At 40.4% G+C, this 14,915-nt stretch overlaps 1 protein-coding gene across 2 annotated transcripts in view; it reads right to left on the bottom strand.

Annotated features, from left to right (window-relative positions):
• The window catches only part of BBS4 (Bardet-Biedl syndrome 4), a 55,265-nt gene that overhangs the window by 23,763 nt on the left and 16,587 nt on the right, over positions 1-14,915 (bottom strand). For both annotated transcript variants that reach the window (XM_010340257.3, XM_010340258.2), the window contains exons 3-6: positions 11,807-11,886; positions 10,544-10,607; positions 7,157-7,268; positions 5,399-5,471 (exon numbers count right to left, since the gene is read on the bottom strand). In XM_010340257.3, coding sequence (XP_010338559.1) covers positions 5,399-5,471; positions 7,157-7,268; positions 10,544-10,607; positions 11,807-11,886 — 329 coding nt within the window. The remainder of the gene's footprint in view (positions 1-5,398; positions 5,472-7,156; positions 7,269-10,543; positions 10,608-11,806; positions 11,887-14,915) is intronic.

Here is a 14,915-nt window from a genome sequence, read left to right on the forward strand (position 1 = left end):
GAAGTCTAGACTGCAAGATGAGAAAACTATGGTCCTTGGGCAAAATCCATTCCCTGCCCTTTTTTATAAGTACAGATTCAGTGGAACGCAGACACAACCACTGTTTCTGTATGGCTCATTTGCATTAGAACTGCAGAGTTAAGTCATTGCAACAGTCTGTATGCAGTTGTACAAATTAAAATATTTATTAACTGGCCTTTTACAAAAAAAGAAGTTTGCCAACCTTTGATCTACAGAAAGAAAAGATGAAGCAAAAAAGGCAAAGTAGCTACCATGGTTGCTGAAGCATTCCAATTCTGCTTCACTAAAAGACCAACTTACGTATTTCTAAAGATAAGGCCTTTTTTTAAATATACCCACATCATCATACTAAAAAAAAATGAGTGATTGCTTGATATTAGATATTCAATTACGTTCAAATTTCCAATTATCTCACAAATGTCTCACATTTCAAAAAAATTTTATAGTCAATCACAACTCAAATCATGTCCATATTACAGCGCATTGGGATTTGAACTCAGGCCTACTTTCAAAACTTGCATACTTCCATCTTTGCCACGCTATCAGAATGCATACATGGAGAGAGACAAGGCAGAAATAAAGCCTTTCTTGTCCTTTAAATGTCCTGCTCTGCAGTAGGAACTGTTAAGGTAAGTAAGTAAATACACAGATGTCCTGAAAGCTAACCTCTGACCTTTTAAAATCTTTAACATGAAAACAAAGAAAATTTGCAAAGGGGAACGGAACAAATCAGAGTCAAATCCTATCTTTCAGGAGGTAAGGGAATCCGGCAAACATCTTACAAAGGCAGTTGGTTCAATGGAAAGATCATAGTCTTAAGATGAGGAATCTTATAGATCATCCTAGATCACAGGCCTGAATTCCAATTCTGGCTCAGCAACTACCTTACTGTAGCAACTTCCTGCCCTTCAGCAAGACATTCCATCATCCAAAGCCTTAGCTTCCTCACTCGTCAATGGGGGAAATCCTCCCTATTTAACACAGCTGTTCTAAAAGTCAAATAAGATAATAGCAGGAGGAATTACTATTGCCCTGTTGTATGCGGAATACCCTGATGAGTCAAAGAAAGTAGAGCTAGGTATTCCTTTTTGTTTTGGGGTGTTTTGTTTTTGGAGACAGGGTCTTGCTCTGCTTCCCATGCTGAAGTGCAGTGACAAAAATCACAGTTCACTGCAAGCCTCAACCTCCCAGGCGAAAGCGATCCTCCCACCTCAGCCTCTAGAACAGCTGGAACTACAAGTACACACGACTACTAATTTTTTTGCTTTCCTGGAGACTGGGTCTCTATGTTCCCCAGGTGGCCTCAGACTCCTGGGCTCAAGTGATCCTCCCGCCTCAGCATCCCAAAGTGCTGGGATTATAGGTGTGAGTCACCACACTCTACCACAAGTTTTTCTACAGGTACTTATAAAATACGTAGGGTAGAAAAGGGCTGTTAATTAAAATAAAATGAAAAATCATTAAAAAAATTTTTTAAGCTGCTGGGCGCGGTGGCTCAAGCCTGTAATCCCAGCACTTTGGGAGGCCGAGGCGGGTGGATCACAAGGTCAAGAGATGGAGACCATCCTGGTCAACATGGTGAAACCCCGTCTCTACTAAAAAAAAAATACAAAACATTAGCTGGGCATGGTGGCGCGTGCCTGTCTGTAATCCCAGCTACTCAGGAGGTTGTGGCAGGAGAATTGCCTGAACCCAGGAGGCGGAGGTTGCAGTGAGCCAAGATCGCGCCATTGCACTCCAGCCTGGGTAACAAGAGTGAAACTCCATCTCAAAAAAAAAAAAAATTTTTTTAAAGAAAAAAATGCCATGAAGGGGAAAATTTTAAAGGAAAGTTAAAAAGTAAAAAAAAAGGGGGGGGACGGGGGCACCTGGCACAGTGGTTCACGCCTGTAATCCCAGCACTTTGGGAGGCCGAGGCGGGCAGATCATGATGTCAGGAGTTCAAGGCCAGGCTGACCCATATGGTGAAACCCCGTCTCTATTAACAATATAAAAATTAGTTGGGCATAGTGACATGCACTGGTCATCCCAGCTACTCAGGAGGCTGAGCCAGGAGAATAGCTTGAACCCGGGAGGAAGAGGTTGCAGTGATCCAAGGTTATGCCACTGCACTCCAGTCTGGGTGACAGAGGGAGACTCCATCTCAAAAAAAATTAAAAAAAAAAAAAAGAATGGCTGTTTTGTGAATGACCACATCTACTAATAACAATGGGGTGGTTAGCCCAAATGAGTCAGTAATACCAAATTAGCTTTTTCAACCAACTGGATAAATTAAGAAACATGTTCCATTCCCCGTGACACTGAGTTCTCCTGTTTTACCTCTTCCTTATCTACCTCTATGGGTTCTCTTATTCCACTCAGTCTTGCAAAACTGGTTTTTAATGGCTCATACCTGTAATCTCAGTACTCTGGGAAGTAGAAGGAGGAGGATCACTTGAGGCCAGGAGTTTGAGACTAGCCTGGACAACATAATGAGACCTCATGTCCACAAAATAAATGTAGCCAGGCATGGTGGCATGCACCTGTAGTTCTAGCTACTTGGGAGGCAGAGGCAGGAGGATCACTTGAGCCCAGGAGTTGGAGGTTATCGTCAGCTATGATCACTCCAATGTACTCCAGCCTAGGAAATCTTGTCTCTTAAAAAAAAGTTTAGAAAGCAAAGTTAAAAACTCCTAGCACCCAGGGATGTTCCAGGGATTCTTGGTGGGTCCTGGCTCCTCGCTGGCCTGTGTGGTGACCATTTGTGGTGTTGGCCATCCCAGGGTCCTGGCCCCCACACAGTGCAGGGCTTCATCCCTGCATTAAAGCAGTAACTTTTCCTGTGCTGTCTCAAAAAATAAATAAATAAATAAAAAGTAAAAAACTTTTTTTCCAGGGTTCCATCCTCAGCCTGTTGCAGGGTAATGTCATCCAATCGAATGGTTTCAATTACCACCTTTGTGCTGTTGACTCAGAATGTACATCTCTACTCCAAAACACTTAGTTTCAGATTTCTATATCCAACCATACTGGACACACCTCAATTTAGATATCACCACACAACCTAAAACTTATCATGTCCAAAATCCTCCGAAAGATAGGAGTTAACTCTGACTTCTTACCATCACGTTCTTCCAAAACTTGCTCCTCCTGCTTCCTGTATTTCCTATTCTAGTTGATCATTGTACAAACCACCAATCCGTCTTTGCATCTCCAGGGCATAAAGCCGTGCTTGGCATATAGCAGACATACTCCTTTTTTGAAAAAACCAACTGAATTAAAAGTATATGAATTTTTCTTTATCTGTAGCTTCACTCTGGCTGTTAGCTATAACATACTCCACAGCATAAAGAATCAACTCAGTCTTCAGACGTACAGAGGGAAAGCAACTGACAAACTGAACACACTTCAAAAATAATAGTGCCCCATAAGAAATGAAAAGGAAATCCATGCTAATTCAGTGTACTAATAAATCTAATCCTTCATTCATAGATATGAATGTCTCTCCAAGAATCATCAAATGCTTGAAAAAACACCAACAGCATAAAATAGAAGAACCAAAATGAAGAGAGGAAGAAAATGGTAACTCTGGGAAGCAGAACAGAACTTCAAGAATTAGAGATATTGGTGAGGCTATTACAAGAAGACAAGACAAGATTTTTGGAAATTAAAAATACAATAAAAGGAAATGAAATAAATATTGGATGGATAGACTATATAACAGAATACAAATAGTTAAAAATGAAAATGATGATCTGGAAGGTAAGACTGAATAAATTCCCTGAATGTACAATAAAAGGACAAAAAGGACCTGGTGCAGTGGCTCACGCCTATAATCCCAGCACTTTGGGAGGCCAAGGTGGGTGTATCACCTGAGGTCAGGAGTTGGAGACCAGGCTGGCCAACACGTTGAAACCCCATCTCTACTAAAAATACAAAAAGTAGCCAGGCATGGTGGCAGGTACCTACAATCCTAGCTACTTGTGAGGGTGAGGCAGGAGAATCACTTAAATCTGGGAGAGAGAGGCTGCAGTGAGCCGAGATCGTGCCAGTGCACTCACTCCAGTCTGGGCAACAGAGTGAGATTCTGTCTCAAAAAAAAAAAAAAAAAAAAAAAGGTCAAGGAAGTAGAAACCGAGAGGCAAGTTAAGAGTTGTGGAGAAGAGTGAAGAGAACATATCACAGAGAACGGAAAACAGCGTGGCAGATGCTGCTAGTTTTCTACCTGCTGCCTAGTCTTCTCTTTTTCCTTACTAATAGAACCCTATTTGTTTAGACTGGCAATGTGACCAGATTAAAAACTACATTTACCAGCTTTCCTGATAGAAGGGGAACTGATATGACATAAGGGGAAGTCTGTGGGGAGCTTCTGGGAAAGTTGTGCTTTCCCAACACAGGCTCTGTCCTTTTCTCCTCGCTGCTTTCTCTTTCTCCCTTCCTAGAATGCAGATGTGATGCCAGATGCAACATTCTTCTTGTAACCTTGAGGAAAAACTCGCAGCCTTGACATCCTAGACCATCAAATCAATGCCAGCAACTACGTATCTGGACATCTTGTTTCATAAGAATTTAAAAATAAACCCCTAATTTGTAAAGCCAATGTTTAATCAAATTTTCAGTTGCAGTTACACACAACCCCCAACTGATACAAAGGGAAGGGGAGGGGAAAAATAAAGAACTACTCAAAGACCCTGACCCAAAGAAAGGCAAGGGTCTTCGGAGTGAAAGAGCCAACTGAATGTCACACAGATGGGGATGGGAAAAAGACATGAAACACAACTCGATGCCTATTCTGCCATTATGGAACTCCAACGATGAAAAAAATGCCCGAAGCTTCTAGGGGTCATCAACAAGAATCACTGTTAAGAGGCTGCTTGCCAGCACACTGTTAGAAAATCATGCAGCAATGCCTGCCAAGTTATGAAGAAACATGTTTTTTTTTTTCCTCGATATGGAGTCTCGTTCTGTAGTCCAGGCTGGAGTACAGTGGCACGATCAGCTCACTGCAAACTCCGCCTCCCAAGTGTCCGTTCAAGCAATTCTCCTACCTCAGCCTCCCAAGTAGCTGAGATTACAAGGCATGAGCCACCATGCCCAGTTAATTTCTGTATTTTTTAGTAGAGACAGGGTTTCACCATGTTGGCCAGTCTGATCTTGAACTCCTGACATCTTGAACTCCTGCCTGCCTCGGCCTCCCTTGGGATTACAGGCATAAGCCACCACACCCAGCCGAGGAAACATGGTTTTTTATCCTGTACTTCGACAAATCATCAATCAAGTATGAGGATAAAATCAAGGCATTTTTGAAATGTACGAATTCAAAAATAAGACAGCCACATGATAAATGGAACCATCAGCATGTTTACTAATAAGAAAGAACTGAAAGTTCTCTACTTACCCAATCTTTCTGGTTGAGTTTAGCTGCTTCATTATAGACTTCAATGGCAGCTTTATGTTTTCCCAAAAGAAATCTGTAGAAGATACATTTTCCACAATTATTATCTCAAAATTCTTAGAAGACTAACCCTACTAGTCCCACATTTTACTCATATTTCATCCAGCAGAGAATTCTAGAAGCCTTTTCTCCATGAGCTGGTTTTGCTGGTTTGGCCAGTGAAGCTGCTATACACTAACAGCAGAAGCTTTCTTACTAGAGATTGCTGTGGCAGCTGTTCCAAGGCCTCGGTCTCATTCTATACCAATTTTAGTGAAAGTCTTGGGGAATTTTTTTCTACAATGTGCTATAAATGCAGACCAAAAAGGAAATAAGCCAAATGATGTTAAACAGTAACTACCATCATTTATCATCACCCATTATGGACATGTCCTTTCCTTCCAAGACCAAGTCTCTTTCCTTGATATTGGATCATGAGTTTAGAATGAAATGGGGAAAGCCAAGCTCTGCGAAAACAACGCAGGTACAAATGGCAATGTAGCTAACAAAGTGGAGATATGGAACAAAGGACTGAAAAGGGGCTACCTAGTTGTTTATAAAGACTCTGGCAATTCTTCCCATCTAGGAATCTACAGGACATTCACTCAACAAATACAGATGCTCCTCAACTTATGATGAGGTTACATCCCAGTAAACTCATTGTAAGTTGAAAATAATGTAATTCAAAAATGCATGTAATACATCTAATCTACCAGACACCACAGGGTTAGCCTACTCTATCTTAAACATGCTCAGAACACTTGTTCTGTTCCACAGAGTTCCTATCTCCACTTTCTTAACTACATTTGCTGACAGTTGATCAAAATCATCTAACACAATGCCAATTTTATAATAAAATGTTGAATATCTCATGTAATTTACTGAATATTGCACTGAAAATGAAAAAGAGAATGGCTGTATGGATACCTGAAGTACAGTTTCTACTGAATACATATCAATTTCACACCATCGTAAAGTTGAAAAATTATGTAAGTTGAACCATCAGAAGTCAGGAATTATCTGTCCTTACTAAAAACCTATTGTGTGACGGCCAGGCATGGTGGCTCATGCCTGTAATTCCAGCATTTTGGAAGGCTGAGGCGGTGGATCACCTGAGGTTGAGAGTTCAAGAACAGCCTGACCAACATGCAGAAACCCCATCTCTACTAAAAATACAAAATTAGCCAGGCGTGGTGGCACATGCCTGTAATCCCAGCTACTCAGGAAGTTGAGGCAGGAGAATCACTTGAACCCAAGAGGAGGAAGTTATGGTGAGCTGAGATTGTGCCATTGCACTCTGACTGGGCAACAAGAGCAAAACTCCATCTCAAGGAAAAAGACAAACAAACAAAACAAAACAAAAACCTACGGTGTGACAAATGTCATGTTAAGTGTTGGAAGAGCAGACGAGACAAATTCCATGGATGCCAGTAAGTTTAGAAGACTTAGGCCACAAGGTGTCTCTATTTACATGATAAACAATATCAGTTCTCCCATCAAACTAGAATGCAGTGTTTGAAATACTTAATTCCCCAACACTAGCTATCTCATTTTCTCAAATTTCAAAATTAATCCAAGCTCTTCAGAGTGAATCCCATTATACCTATTAAACCATTCCCCACGTGTGTATCAGACTGATGTGGCTGCCAGCAGCAGGCTACACTTAACATTTTACACTGTTCTCTGTGAGTGCCCTAGGGCCTCCAGCCTACCAATACTCACAAAGATCTTGCCACCTGCTTGAGATTATCAGCACTCTGAGGGCTAAGAATGGCACATGTCTGGAAGAGCTCTAGAGATTCTTGGATGTTTCCTTCCAGGCGAAATATCAATGCTGCCAAGAAACAGAAAATACAAAAAATAAATAAATAAATAAGTAAAACCATGTTCTGGGAAGGCTGGGGTCAGAAAAATTGGAGAAGAGGAAACTGGGAAACAACATCAAGTAAATCCTTTCGATAGCTGTATCCTTAATACAATCAGATACAACTTCGGACAGGCCAACACAACAACCAAAACTGCTGACAAGCTAAACTCTTACTAGTAAGGTAGCTCAAACCTACCTACTTCTCTCTCTACTCCCAGGATCCATCACATAGATAATCAGTTCCTTTGCAATTTATCACACAAACTCTTCACATTAAGAACATTTTGGGGCTTCCCCATCAGATGCTTCATTTATCATAACTGACTTCCACCTGATCGTTTTCAGAGTGAACCCCCAAATTGGGCAAATGGAATCAATACCTCAAGTTCAATACAGAGATTCTGGCAAAGAATACAGTAACATTTCAGACTTCAGTTGTCAGTATAACAACCAATAAGAACCAGTGGTTTTTCCTAGGCCTATGTTTTCAGAAGAATTTATCAGGCACTGAAAGTCTAATACTTGTGACACTGAGAATAAGAGCATTTTTGCCATGATGTCCTCAATTTGTCAATATCTTACCAATCGTATCAGAAAATTATATGTTAATCTGAAGACTACAAACACAATGAATGGTATACAAAACCATTCATTTACACCCAAGAGTCAAAAAGAAAGTTTCTGGGAAAATTAAGAATGCTATTTACGGCACTGAAGAGTAAAATTTAAATCAGTGGTCCTTATCTTTAGTTTTTGATGAGCTGAATTTATGCTCTGCTTTATCTTGTTTGTTTCTTCTAGGCTTCTTCCCCTCATCCTGATTCACCTTACAACAGTCCTCAAGCTCTTCTTCATCTCTTTTAGTTTGACAAGAAGAAATCCTTGCAAAAGCATCTTCTGGCCCTGAAATCACTGTATTAGGCAGGAATCTTAAGCATCCATTCCAAAAAACACTAGCCAGAAACTGAAAAATGGATGAGTAAAGATAGTAAGGTTTTTTTGTTTTTTGTTTTTTTGCTTTTTTTTTTTTTTTGAGATGGAGTTTCGCTCTTGTTGCTCACGCTGGAGTGCAATGGCACAATCTTGGCTCACTGCAACCTCCACCTCCCAGCTTCAAGCGATTCTCCTGCCTCAGCCTCCCGAGTAGCTGGGATTACAGGCATGCACCACCATACCTGGCTAATTTTTGCATATTTAGTAGAGACGGGGGTTTCACCATGTTGGTCAGGCTGGTCTCGAACTTCTAACCTTGTGATCCCCCCACCCCGGCCTTCCAAAGTCCTGGGATTACAGGCATGAGCCACCACACCTGGCCTTGACAGCAAGTTTTTTAACAGTACTAGTCATTTCTGGAGTCAAATCCAACACAATAATTATATATATATATTCAGATTTCATAAAAAGATAATACTGAATAAAACCTTTCTGGAACATTTACACTCATCCACCTGTAATGACATTTGGTTGACAGCTGCACAAATGACAATGATCCCTTAAGATTATAATGAAGAGGAAAAATTCCTATTGCCTAGTGACATCATAGCAATCAAAACAGTGTACTGCATGACTCACCTATCTGTAGTGATACTGGTGTAAACAACCCTGTGCTGCCAGTCACATAAAAGTACAGCGTATACAATCATGTATAAAGAACATAATACTTGATAATGATAATAAATGACTATACTACTGGTTTATGTATTGATTATACTATACGTTTTAATCTTTAGAGTGTACTCCTTCCATTTATTAAAAAAAAAGTACAACAGCCTCAGGCAGATCCTTCAGGAGGTATTCCAGAAGGTATCATTATAGGAGATGACAGCTCCATGAATGTCACTGCCACTGAAGACCTTCTATAAGGAGGTGGAAGACAGTGATATTTATAATCTGGAATCTGTGTAGGCCTAAGCACGAGCACATGTATATGTGTGTGTCACAAAGACCTTAGATGGGTCACAAAGCTCTGGATACCAAAAAAGACAACACCAAGGATACATTCTGCATGTTAGTATTACCACTGCAGTAGTGTGTGTGTCTTAGTTTTTAACAAAAAAAGTTTAAAAGTAAAAAAACAAAAAGTTTTAAGAATAGCATAAAGGGCCGGATGTGTGGCTCATGCCTGTAATCCCAACACTTTGAGAGGCTGAGGCAGGAGGGCTGCTTGAGCCCAGCAGTTCAAAACCAGCCTGGGCAACAGAGTGAGATTCTGTTTCTACCAAAAAAAAAAGAAAAAGAAAAAGAAAAAAGCATATGGAATAAGGACATAAAGAAACTATTTTTGTACATATTGTACAATGCTGATGTGTGTTTTAAGTATTACTACAAAAAAACCAAAAAGTTTTAGTTTATAAAGTAAAAAGTTACATTAAGTAACTTTATAAAGTAAAAATTTACCATTGCAGAAAAAATACTTTTAAATAAATTTAGTATAGTCTAAGTGTACAATGTTTATAAAGTCTACAGTAGTATACAATAACATTGTAGGCCTTCACTAACTCACCCAGAGCAACTTCCAGTCCTGTAAGCTCCATCCATGGTAAGCACTCTATACTGGTGTACTGTTTTTTTATCTTTTTTTTTTTTTTTTGAGACGGAGTTTTGCCCTTGTTACCCAGGCTGGAGTGCAATGGCGCGATCTCGGCTCACCGCAACCTCCGCCTCCTGGGCTCAGGCAATTCTCCTGCCTCAGCCTCCTGAGTAGCTGGGATTACAGGCACGTGCCACCATGCCCAGCTAATTTTTTGCACTTTTAGTAGAGACGGGGTTTCACCATGTTGACCAGGATGGTCTTGATCTCTCGACCTCGTGATCCACCCGCCTCGGCCTCCCAAAGTGCTGGGATTACAGGCTTGAGCCACCGCGCCCGGCCTGTTTTTTATCTTTCATACCATATTTTTAATAGTACCTTTTCTATGTTTACATACACTTACCACTGTTTTACAACTGCCTACAGTATTCAGTACAATACATGCTCATATAGGTTTATAGCCTAGGAACAACAGACTGTATCATACAGCCTATGTATATAGTACAGTATCATGCATCTACATTTGCGTAAGTAAACTCTGTGATGTTCACACAATGACAAAATTGCCTAGTAACACATTTCTTAGAATGTATCTCCAGTGTTAAGTGGTATGTGGCTGTATTTGAATTTATTTCTTAAATTGCCTGCTCTTTTTCAAGAATCTAGGAAAAGTGTATTTCTCTAGCAAGAAGACAAGAAGTATGTGTCTTACCTTGGACATAGATAGCATATTCACACAATCCCTGAGTCTCCTGAAGCTGTTCTTTGATAACAGCCTGAAAGAGGAAGGAAAAGGCTTCTGAGCAGTGGTTAAGATTATTCAGGTGTATTTACGAAAAAGTAGATGTGGACAATAATCATATGTAAAAAATCTAGAGTATTAATAATGCCTAGTAAAGTACGAGTTCATTCAGTTTCTTAAAATGTCAACTCCCTTGTTATGATTACTTATTCTAAAAGAGGGATTTGCAAACTATGGGGCCTACAGGCACTTTTTATTTTTGTACAGCTCTCAAGCTAAGAGTGGTTTTTATATTTCTAAAGGGTTATAAAAAATAAGATGATGACAAATATGAAGTAGAGACTGTATGTGGCCTACAAAGCCTACAATATTGTTGGCCCATTACAGAAAATGTTTGCCAACCCCTGTCTAAAATTTAACTAGACAAGCTAAGAAAAGTATGAAAAGATTTCCAAGTAATATCACAGAAGAAAAAGAAAGAGAACCTTTCAAGATTCATACTGGTATCCGCCTTCAGGTCAGTGGTGTCAAAACTAAACTACTATGAATCTTTGTCATACCAGTATGAATCAGTTCTGTGAACTGCCATAGGTATAAGTGCCACCGGTATAAATTAAAAACTTTAGATGGGTCACAAAGCTCTAGATGCCAAAAAAGATGACACCAAGGATACCTTCTGTGTATTAGTACTACCACTGTCTGCCTGCAAGTTTGTGACATATATGATATGTAACCAAAGATATAGAGAAAGGAAAATACAAATGGTTTTTAAATATACAAATGATGATCAACTTTGCAATAAGAGGAAAAATTAAAAATAAAACTCAACAAAATACCATTTTTTCATCTATCCAAAGATAAAAAAGTTAAGATAATATGCTGAGTTGAATATCTGCCTCCACCAGAGGCAGAGAGTTGTTTGGTCTTGACCTAAGACGACACACGGAACACACCTGAAACTGATCCACAGCCTGCAGTCAAACCCAGCCAACACATAGTTGATCTGAAAGCCCATGAGCAATTAATATCTTTTTGTTGGGGGCCACTGAAATTTTGAAGTTGTATGCTAAGCATCACTAAAACAGCAAAAGATAAGCAGTAGATGAAGTATGGGAAAAAGGAATTCATATTTCATCACTGAGATATAAACTGCCACACTCTGTGCAGAAGGCAACTGCTAGCTGCTTACCCAGCATCCTGCCTCTCATTTTCATTATCATGGAAATCTCTTACCTTGCATGCTTCATAATCTTTCCGGATATAATGAAGATGAATCAACCAGTTCTGCTTCTCCAAAATAGGAAACTCTGGAGCTAGGTAGCATATTTTGACAAAACAAACAACACAGTTATTAGATTTTCTCCTTTAGCACTGTCCTCATGTCTAAACTAACCATAAACATACGGCAATATCACATGAAAATTTTCATGCTATTTACTACAAGAATATATTATACTGTATCAAAAATGTATAGATTATCAAACAAAGAGGTATTTGTCCTACTACTACACATTCAATATATATCTCAAGTTTTTGAAGCTTGTCATGTCAGTTTCTCATCAAAAGATGACTTGACCTGAAATACATAAAATCTTCCTTTGTCTTTTCAAAGGAAAAAAAATATAAAATCTTCCTTTGTCTTTTTTTTTTTTTCCTGTAGCTGGCCAACAGTATGAAAATATTGCACCTTGTTTACTGACTCCTATAGTGTGTGGCAGCGGGTGTGTGCACGGCGTGTGGTTATAGTTATATAGATAGATAATATGTGCTGAATATAGAATACGAAACAGAAAGGAAACCCGGTAACACCTCTGGTGGGCCACCAGGTCCCGTTAAGTTCAGCCTCCCTGCCCCAGCCCCAACTTTTGATCTCATTTGGCTGGTTTTCCTCGAAGAGTCCTGAGTCCCCCGACAATCCGACAATCCGGAGAGCTGGACCTAAGTATCTGCTGCGGAGGGCAGGCAGCTGGGAAATGAAATCAACTGTGCTATGGCGTTCCAGGCCCGCAAAGGTGGCAGACGATAGGTAGGGCCTGGGATTTCTCAAGCCATGACCCCTATTTTTCTCTCCTTCATGCTTTTAATTTGTTCTGTCCTTGGGCTCCCCAACAACGCAAGTTTAAAATACAGTAAAAATTCATTAAGAAGTTACTTTTCTGTGGAAACAAGAGTAGAAAGATCCAAATTAACCCCAGAATGGTGAAGATCTCAAGGAAGGAAGAGGGAAGAACAGAATTATGAAAAGATAGAAAGGAGACTTCAGCCGGGCGCGGTGGCTCAAGCCTGTAATCCCAGCACTTTGGGAGGCCGAGGCGGGTGGATCACGAGGTCGAGAGATCGAGACCATCCTGGTCAACATGGTGAAACCCCGTCTCTACTAAAAGTGCAAAAAATTAGCTGGGCATGGTGGTGCGTGCCTGTAATCCCAGCTACTCAGGAGGCTGAGGCTGGAGAATTGCCTGAACCCAGGAGGCGGAGGTTGCGGTGAGCCGAGATCGCGCCATTGCACTCCAGCCTGGGTAACAAGAGCGAAACTCCGTCTCAGAAAAAAAAAAAAAAAAAAAAAAGAAAGGAGACTTCAACTCTTTAATGCTTATTTCTCAAAAAAATAAAAAGCTTTAAAGTAAACATGACTAAATGTTTTTTACTTATTAAGCCTAGCCAGTGAGGACATACATGTTTATATTACTTTTGTGAACTTTAATATGCTGGAGACAGTCCTTGATTTTTAAAAATGGAAAAGAGCCCACGTGCAGTGGCTCATCCCTGCAATCCCAGCACTTTGGGAGACCCAGGTGGGCAGATCACTTGAGTCCAGGAGTTTGAGGCCAATCATCTTATTTCTTTGAGGCTGGCCTGGGCAACATGGTGAAACCCCATCTCTACCAAAAATACAAAAATTAGCTGGGTGTGCTGGCACATGCCTGTGGTCCCAGCGACTCAGGAGGCTGAGGCATGAGAATCACTTGAACCAGGGCGGTGGAGGCTGCAGTGAGCTGAAATCATGACACTGTACTCGAGCCTGGGCCAGAGTAAGACTCTGCCTCCAAAAAAAAAGAAAGGGAAGAGCAAGGGGAAGAGAGGAAAATGATTGTAACCTATTTCTTGATGTTCCACAATCTAAGGAGAAACAACCTAAAGAAAACCAAAAAACGGCCAGGCGCAGTGGCTCATACCTGTAATCCCAGCATTTTGAGAGGTCAAGGCAGCTGGATCACATGAGGTCAGGAGTTGGAGATCAGCCTGACCAACACAGTGAAACCCCATCTCTACTACAAAATACAAAAATTAGCTGAGTATGGTGGTAGGTGTCTATAATCTCAGCTACTTGGAAGGCTGAGGCAGGAGAATCACTTGAACCCAGGAGGTGGGGATTGCAGTGAGCCAAGATCATGCCATTACACTCCAGCCTGGGCGAAAGAGCAAGACTCCATCTGGAAAAAAAAAAAAAAGAAAAACAAACAAACAAAAAAAAAAACTTCTATGTCCAGGGAGAAAAAAAAATGCTTACTGTGATTCAGAGTTAATGCTGCCTGAACACAAAAATTAAAAGGTATGACCAGACACCTTGGCTCACAACTGTAATCCCAACACTTTGGGAGGCTGAGACAGGAGGATCAGTTGAGTCCAGAAATTTGATACCATCTTGGGAAATATAGGAAGACCCTCATCTCAAAAAAAATTTAAAAATTTTTTTAAATAAAAAAGAAGTAATGTTCTCACTGCTATCCAAGAATATGAAGTATCAATGGAATTTTTAAGAACAAATTATAACAGAAAGTATGGATATGATTTTACAAACCAGGAACAAGAAAAAGAGTAAAATTTTAAGCAACTGACTCTTCATCTTCTGAGTATACATATTCTCTTAGTGGAACCACCCTTCTGGTCTTCAAGGCCTATTTGAGATTCTTCTAAGACTTTTGTTTCCTTTCTTCTCTTCCCCTATGCCTCACCAAAAAGCAGATCTCTTGGTTATTCATATTCTGCCTAACCGCTTCCAGAATTAAATTTCCTTTGAAAAAGCCGCACGAGTCACCAAGCTTAAAGATGTGTGTGTGTGTGTGTGTGTGTGTGTGTGTGTGTGTGTGTGTGTGAAATACATAAAGAAGTATACCATAGTATTTCTGGGGGTGAGGCACAGTGGTTCACGTCTGTAATCCCAACACTTTGGGAGGCTGAGGCAGGCATATCACAAGCTTGGGAGATCGAGACCATCTTGGCTAACACAGCAAAACCCCGTCTCTACTAAAAATACAAAAAATTAGCTGGGCATGGTGGCACACGTCTGTAATCTCAGCTACTTGGGAGGCTGAGGCAGGAGAATCACTTGAGCCCGGGA

This window comes from Saimiri boliviensis, chromosome 2 (genome assembly GCF_048565385.1).
Source record: "Saimiri boliviensis isolate mSaiBol1 chromosome 2, mSaiBol1.pri, whole genome shotgun sequence".
NCBI classification, from domain to species: domain Eukaryota; kingdom Metazoa; phylum Chordata; class Mammalia; order Primates; family Cebidae; genus Saimiri; species Saimiri boliviensis.